The 8,757-nt window shown below is 43.0% G+C and overlaps 1 protein-coding gene across 1 annotated transcript; it reads left to right on the forward strand.

Annotated features, from left to right (window-relative positions):
* Positions 1-875: 875 nt before the first annotated feature.
* Positions 876-7,956, forward strand: palm1a (paralemmin 1a; the record flags this gene model as incomplete). The annotated part of the gene is made up of 8 exons (XM_083970944.1): positions 876-965; positions 1,569-1,681; positions 2,204-2,267; positions 2,879-2,900; positions 2,981-3,049; positions 4,053-4,127; positions 5,142-5,273; positions 7,244-7,956. 8 exons carry the CDS (start codon positions 876-878, stop codon positions 7,954-7,956), a joined length of 1,278 nt encoding a protein of 425 aa, XP_083827070.1.
* Positions 7,957-8,757: the final 801 nt, after the last annotated feature.

The following is an 8,757-nucleotide window of genomic DNA, read 5'->3' on the forward strand; positions in this document are numbered from 1 at the left end:
GTCAGTCTTTGGTCTGTAGTTTGTGTATTTTGTTGCACAGTCTGAATCTGAACCATGACACGTGTGTTTCTGTGTTTCTTCCTCTCAGGGTGAGTCAGGATCTCTGTCAGGACGATCGACTGCAGCTCATCGCAGTGAGTCCACTTTACCGACTGTCAGTGAACACAACACCAACACATGTATATAAATACACACATGTATGCAGAGATACAGTATGTGTGATCACACACACAAACTCACACATGCACAGTCAGAGTCACACACACTTGAAACATGATCTTTGCAGCAGTGGATTTCAGCAGAGACACACCCTGAAAGTCTGAGAGCTCCGTCTGAAACACAGCTTCTCCACTAATGCACTTATTGATTCATACACACACACACACACACATGCTTGCACGCACCCACACTCTTATCTTCTTCCTGTGTGTTTCTCGGTAACTCGATCATCCTGCTCTGCCTCAGACCTTTGCACTCACTATTGTACGAGAGGAAGACTGTGTGTCCAGCGTGTAAATGTTCAGTTAACAGTTAAATTAAAGTGTTTACTGATAATAAAGGTTTTTCTGAAGGTAACTAACGAGAATCCAGGTAAATCACAGGACTGTTAAAGCTGAAATAGTGAAAAGTGTCTTTAGAAATCAAGAGCAACACCAGGCAGCTGCTGTAACTGCTCATCACAGTCTGAGGTTAAATCCTGTGAGCAGCTGAAAGTCAAAGTCAAAGACAACTTTATTTGTCTCCCAGGGGAGAAATTGGGCTCGGGTAGAGAGAGCCGTGCTGCCGGCACAAGGGTCAGACAGAGAGAAAGGAGGATGGACATGATGAAAGTTCTTTAACTGTTTCTGTTTCTGTGTGTGACTTCACTTCCCATCATGCCTCAGGAGAAGAGGAAGTGGCAGACAGAGATTGAAAACAAGAAGCGGCAGCTGGAGGACGACAGACGAGCTCTGCAGCACCTGAAGGTAACAGACACAGACACAGACACACACTGCAAAAACTCCAAGAATATTTGTCTTATTTCTTGTCAAAATGTCTCATTTCTAGTCAAAACTAATCTCTTTCTACTTAAAATAAGACTCATAACCTAAAAAATAACTTGTTTTTTAGATAATTTTCATTTTTTCACTTGAAATAAGTAGAACAATCTGTCAGTGACAGCAAGTTTTTTGTGCTTGTAATACTAATAAGAGAGGAAAAACTTGCTCAACTATCAGATTCAGTGAAAACATGCTTGAAAGAAAGTAAAAAGTGTCTAAAAACAAGCTACTTTTTAATGCAATGAGTCTTATTTTAAGTATAATGAGATTTGTTTTGACTAGAAATGACATTTTGACTAAAAATAAATAAAATATTCTTAGTAAGATTTTGATTTTTTGCAGGACAGGTGTCGATGTTGCACTTAGCACTTTTACTTATTCTTCAGTATTTCTATGATGCATATTTTATATTTACCAATTTATTATTATCTATCTATCTATCTATCTATCTATCTATCTATCTATCTATCTATCTATCTATCTATCTATCTATCTATCTATCTATCTATCTATCTATCTATCTATCAGTCCAAGGCTTTGAGAGAGCGCTGGCTGCTGGACGGACAGGAGCAGGATGAAGTCAATAGAAAACTGGAGCAGGACGAGGCCAAGACCAGGAGCCTGGAGGAAACCATCAACAGGTCCGATCCGGTCTAATAGTTTTAATATTTTCATTGTGCATGTTGCTGCCTTGGCTCCAATCTCTGCAAAAACATAATGTGCCTTTAATGTTATGCTGATGATGTTCAGATCTATCTCTGCAAGGGTTAGACCTCTGTGAGACAAAACTATGTCCTAGGGTTGTTTTTGTGCTCTGAATATTTGAATGATTGATTATCTCTCCCTTTGTTGAAATTGTATATTTTCTTTTCTTTTTTTTCTTTTTTTTTTAATGTATCCTAGTATTTTATTGCTATTATTTTATGTAAAGCACCTTGGTCAACCTAGATTGTTTATAAGGTGCTGCATAAATAAACGTGGCCTTGACCTTGAACTCATCTAGTCTGGACAAAACCATTAACATGATATAATTACTTATCACTGTGTGTGTGTTTTGTTGTTTCATGTTGCACGTGTGTTTTCTGTGTGTGTGTGTGTGTGTGTGTGTGTGTGTGTGTGTGTGTGTGTGTGTGTGTGTGTGTGTGTGTGTGTGTGTGTTGCAGGTTGGAGCGGGAGCTGGTCAATCTCGAGACTGGAGCCATGTGTCAGACTATAACACAGACCACAGTGAGTATAAACACACACACACACACACACACACACACACACTTACAAGCCAACAGTTTCTGTGTTTGTAACGCTGCTCATCGTTAGGTGACAGTAATCAGATTACAGTGTTCAGATTACAGTTGGTACTGTCTGGTAGGGGTGGGAGAAAATTATCTATTTTTCTTTTTTTTTTATATTGTGCAATGTGCATTTGTTCGCCTTTTTTACATACAGAGAGTCCAGGGTTTAAGTTCACTCTATAATGGAGTATGTTAATTTATAGGCTCCTACAGTATTTGTGTGCAGATAAATGTTAAAATGTAGCAGTTTATCTCAGTCTATATCTCATGTTGTCAGAAAGGTTTCAGAAGCCTGACTAAAAATCGAGAAAATTGGCAATATCGTAGAATCGCAATTTAAATCGAATCGGCATCCAAAAAATCGTAGAAGAGTTGAATCGGGAGAAAAGCATATCGTCCCAGCCCTACTGTCTGGTGTTCATATCGTGGCTGTAATGCACACTTCAGCCTCTAGGGGGCTCTATCAGGACCTCAGTCTGTTTCCTGCTGATAAATAGTGACTTTTATTGTGACGTTGAACTTCCTGTCCGTCTGTTTCTCCGTCTCCAGGTGACGTCAGGACCAGTTAAAGGTAAAACATTTATTTTTCTCCGTCTCCGTCTCTGTGTCGTTCGTCTCAAACCGTGTCTCTCACTGTGTCTCTCCGGTCAGTCGTGGAGGTCAAAGGTCACGGCGGCCGTCAGCCGGACCGAGCTGCACCGACAGGTCAGCTAGTCCAAGGTGAGACTGACGGACTCAGATGTAATCAGACTACAGTAACCAGATTACTGTTACCACATCAGTAGGCAGATTGCAGTAACTGGATTGGGTCAGTCATGTTGCAATGATCAGATTACAGTAATCAGATTGTTGTGATAAGTAATCAGATTAGCAGAACTGTACTGTACTGTATATTCAGTAGCTTCAGTAGTTCAGTCACAGACGTCACACTGCTCCAGTCAGATTACAGTAATCAGATTATATTTATAAAACTGCAGTAATCAGATTACAGAAGCAGTTTCCACTGGATTTGACAGGGAAGTAGTCACGTTGGAGTAATAGGATCAGTAATCAGATTACAGTAATCAGATTATGACTGCAGTAATCAGATTACAGTAATCAGATTATGTCTGCAGTAATCAGATTATCATTAGAAGACTGCAGTAAACAGATTACAGAAGGCAGTTTCTACTGGACTGGACAGGAAAGTAGTCACATTGGAGTAATATGATCAGTAATCAGAATACAGTAATCAGATTATGATTTTAACAAAAGACTGCAGTAATCAGATTACATAAATCAGATTCCACTGATCAGATTACAGTAATCAGATTATAAAAGTGAAGAGATACTACAGGACTGGGCATAGAAGTAGTCAAATTAGAGTAATAGGCTCAGTAATCAGATAACAGTAATCAGATTGTGATTTTTTTTAAAAAGACGGCAGTAATCAGATTACATAAATCAGATTATGATTATAAAACTGCAGTAATCAGATTACAGAAGTCAGATTCTACTGGACTGGACAGGAAAGTAGTCACATTGGAGTAATAGGATCAGTAATCAGATTACAGAAGTAGTTTCCATATTGCAGCAGTGGGATTAAATCAGTCTGGTTATATTGGCACACTAGATAGTTACGTATCTGTGTAATCGGATTACGTAAACCAGATTACAGTGTGATGCTGAGTGCTGTGTGTGATGACCTCACACTCTTTGCCCCGCCTCCTTTTTGTCCCATGAGCCTTTGCAGAGGTCAAAGTTCACAAAAGTCCTCGAATGAACAAACCGAGAGACACGACGGAGGAGATGAAGAGAGGTGAGTCAGAGTCCAGGTGCACAACTCTGACCCTCTCTCACGGCTTCACCGATTCAATATCTAATCAATAACCAAAGATTAGAGACGATGACATCATAAGGAGAAGTTTAAAGGAGAATTCCGGCCATTTTTGACCCCTAAATCGTTGTCCTGATGGTCACCCGGTGTTGGTTGGAGCAAAAAACACGACTAAAATTGATGCAGACAAACCGGAGTTACACCATGGCTACCCGGTGCTAGGGATAGCCACAACGCTAACCTATGGGGGCAATTCTTTCAACCACAACAAACACTCATAAAACAATCAAATATCTATGGTACATGACTGGAATCCTTAGAGCCACCACTGAACTCATAGATATTTTGGACATTACCACTGCACTGCTCCACCATTTATTTTAGTAAATAAATCATCACAACAAGGACAAAGTGTTTGTTTCTGTGGCGGGGAGAGCAGGCGCTCTGTGATGGGATAGTAATGTCTTTCCAGGATGTTTCAGAGTTCGGCTATCTGAGGTGAGTAGCTACATGCAAAAACACAAAGTTTATACTGTTTATACTGTACACTGTATGAGTTCAGTGGTGTGTCTAAGGATTCCAGTCATGTACCATAGATATTTGATTGTTTTCTGAGTGTTTGTTGTGGTTGAAAGAATTGCCCCCATAGGTTAGCGTTGTCGCTAGCGCTAGCGCCGGGTAGCCATGGTGTAACTCTGGTTTGCCTGCTTCAATTTTAGTCTCATTTTTTGCTGCAACGACAACGATTTAGGGGTCAAAAATGACCGGAATTCTCCTTTAAGTTCATGTTTTTTTTACTCAGCGTCACTGTAGTTTAACATCTGTAACAACTGTCTAACGTCTGTCCTCTAACATCTGTTTGTTTCTGTCTTATATTGTTTTTTCATGTTGTGTGTGTGTTTCGTGTGCATGTTCTGTGTGTGTGTGTGTGTGTGTGTGTGTGTGTGTGTGTGTGTGTGTGTGTGTGTGTGTGTGTGTGTGTGTGTGTAACCACAGCCATGTACTCGGTGGAGATTACGGTAGAGAGGGACAGGCTGACGGGGGAAACCCGGGTCCTGTCCACTAACACCACACTTCCTGTCGACCTCTCTCACCAGGGGGTCAAAGTTTACGAGGACGAGCGGAAAGGTGACGGCAGCCGTTAAAAACAAACAAACAAACAAACAAACAGACAAACAAACAGCTGGCTTTACGAGACGTCACCTGCTCTGCTACTGTTGAGGGAAAGTTTCAGGAAGTTTCTCTTGTTTCCGCTGAAGCTCAGACGAACAGAGAGACAGTGAAGTGACTTCTCTTAAAGTGAAACCACAGCTCACTGTGACATCACTATGGTACATGGTGACATCACCGTGGTGTGTTATGACATAACTGTTACTATATTGTGTTTTATATATATTGAGGTTTTAGCTTTATGTCACATTTTCACGTCACCGTTGTGACGTTGTGATGTTTATAAAGTCTATAAAACGAATTGTTGAACAAACATTTTAGATTAGCTGGGCTAACCGCTAGCTGTTAGCTGTTAGCAGTGTCTTAACTATCTCAATAAATGGCCCATGAAAAACATATATTTTCCAGTGGATATCCTAGTTACAACATGACTGAGCTAACTGGAGTAGTTTCATGTCGTGTCCAACAACGGGAGGGTTTTGACAGCTGACGTCCTGATGTTAGTTTGCTGCTGCTGTTAGCTGACAGCAGCAGCAAAGCTAACAACTAGGATAACCATGACTAATTACAAAAACCTGCACACAGAAATAGTAATGTTTGTTCAATAATTCGTTTTATAGACTTAACAAACATCAGATTACTCAAAATGGTTTTGGCAGCACGGAGCCCCCACATTTGGTGCCTACACCGGTGGCTAACGCTACCAGTTAGCCGCTCGATAGAATGCTACTACGGAGTGAAACTCAAGTTGAAAACCGACTTCCGTTGTGGTGTGACGCAATGGATCATGGGAAAATAAAGTGGTGGATACAGCGACATCACTCTGGTATACACAGGGCCGTTGCTAGGAATTCTGGGCCCCCTGAAAGAATACGAAAGTGGGCCCCTAACCCCTGACTTTTCCTTTTTTTTTTTTCTTAGACTACGTATGTATTATCATTTTTTATTTAGCCTACTTTTTTTTATGCTAATGCAGCATTACTATGAGTATTAGTCAGGGTATTATGCAGAATAAATCAGTCATACAAAGATTAGACTACTGGGGGTTTTTATGGGCCTTACTGGGCACTGGGCCCCTATAATTATCATCACCTTTCCCCCCTATACAACGGCCCTGGGTATAGACCGAATCGCCTTGTTGTTTACATTCTACTTCCGGGTAGAAAACCAGCACGTAATTTGAATGAGATCAATAGTAACGAACGAGAGTTTAGCTATATATCATATTTTTCACGCCCTATCACCGTTTAGACAAATCTGAAATGATTGAAGAAACATTACTATTTCTGTGTGTGTGTGTTTTGTGTTGCTATGTGTTGTATTTATTCAGTTTGGGGGAATCACAGTGTCTAGAAAGCATCAGTGGCTGCAGCTGACAGGGACAGTCAGCTACAGTAGCTAAGCTAACGGCAACAGCTAAGCTAACGGCGGTAGCTAAGCTAACAGCAGGACGTCAGCTGTTAAAACCCTCCCGTTGTGGGACACGACATGAAACTACTCCAGTTAGCTCAGTCATGTTGGAACTCAGATATCCGCTGGAGAAAATATTTTTTCATGGACCGTTTATTGAGTCACTGAGTTATTAAAGTTAAACAGGTAGCTAACCGTTAGCCCGGCTAATCTATGATAACCATGACTAATTACAAAAATGTGCACACATAAATAGTAATGTTTGTCCAATCATTGGTTTTATAAACTTTACAAACATCAGATTAGTCTAAACGGCGATATAGTAACATGAAAAATGAGATATATATAGCGAAACTCTCTCGTCCGTCACTATTGTTCTCATGCTGGTTTTCTACCCGGAAGTAGTTGTAAACAACAAGGAGATTCGTCCTATACACAGTGACATCACCGGGGTATGTTATTATGACATCACTCTGGTATGCGGTGACATCATCTGTCTCTGTCTCTGTGTCTCTCAGTCGTCCACGAGATGAACGGCGAGGACGTCCACCTGCTCAGCTCCACCGAGGTCGAGGAGCTCATCCACAAAGCCGACGAGGCGTCAATGATGTCGCAGGCGGTCACCACGGTGACCTCGCTCCCTTCGGCAGAGGTCCAGGAGGAGGAGGAGGAGGAGGAGGAGGAGGAGGTCGTCATGGTGGCGGTGCCCGAGAAGCAGCAGCCGCCGCTGTCGTCCGAGCCCCAACGCGTCACCGGCGAGATCGTGGGACTGGAGACCAACAAACCAAACGGTGGCGCCGAGCCGAGCAACATGGCCGAGGCGAGCGCCGAGAACCCCGTTACCATGGTGTTTATGGGATACCAGAGCGTGGAGGACGAGGCGGAGACCAAGAGGGTGCTGGGGCTGCAGGGCACGGTGACGGCCGAGCTCGTCCTCATCGAGGACGGCGCCAACGGCAAAACGCCGTCGCCGGTGTCGGTGGGAAACGGGAAGAAGGAGGAGGAAGAGGAGGAGAAGAAGAACGCCGGTCGCTTAGCAACAGCAGCGGCATCATCACCGCTTCCCCCCGAATCCACCTCCACCTCCGCCTCCACCGATCCACTTCCGCCGTCGTCGTCGTCCGCCAAACCGTTGGCGGCGGCGACGGTGGCGGCGCCAGCGAGTAACGGGGAAACGGCGGTGGAAGTGAAGAAGGAGAAGCAGCTGTGTAAGTGCTGCAGCATCATGTGACCTCGATGACGTAAATGTGAGAGAAAGACGGAGAAAGACGGAGAGTTTCCAGGACAACAACGACAACGACAACACAAACTAAACTCCACCCACTGCCCTAATTGCCCCGCCTCTAACGACATGACATCATCTCCTCCTGTTCCTCCCCCCGTTCGCTTCATTCTCATCTGCTTTGATGTGAAGCCTTTTTACTTTTGTACTCCTCCTCCTGTGACGTGCCTGGTTAGCATTAGCATAGCATAGCATTAGCATTAGCATTAGCGGTCCTGCTCGTTCTGTTGAAGCTCCGTCACATTAAACCACCGACTGTAGATGTTTGTGCTTCTGTGGTTTTATAACAGAAAATGAAATAAAGTGACAGAAAAAAACTAAAACAGGCTGACGCTGTCTGATTACATCACACCACATCACATGACCCGACCACGTCATCATTGCGCCGCCTCACCGCCGCCATCACATCACACAACAAAGATGGCCGACTGAAGAAGCAGCTAGGTAAAAAAAAAGAGAAACACATGACTGTCTTTCCACCAAAAATAACCTGGTGCTAGTTATTAAAGGTCCAGTGTGTGTAAAATGTTGGTAAAACCGTCACATCCAGCATTCAGATTCTAGTTTGCAGCGCTCCCCCCTCCCGTCGTAAGTGACGGTGGCCTCTGAGGACAAAACAACTAGTTTACCAGGACTGTGATGACTGGGAGTATTTCAGTGGCGATGAGGTGAAGAAACCATTTTCTGCTGTTTGTCTGCTCCTTCTTCATCATTGGTTTATTTATGAACGTGAAACTCTTGAAAGTGCTC

Source organism: Trachurus trachurus, assembly GCF_905171665.1.
Source record: "Trachurus trachurus genome assembly, chromosome: 4".
NCBI classification, from domain to species: Eukaryota; Metazoa; Chordata; class Actinopteri; order Carangiformes; family Carangidae; genus Trachurus; species Trachurus trachurus.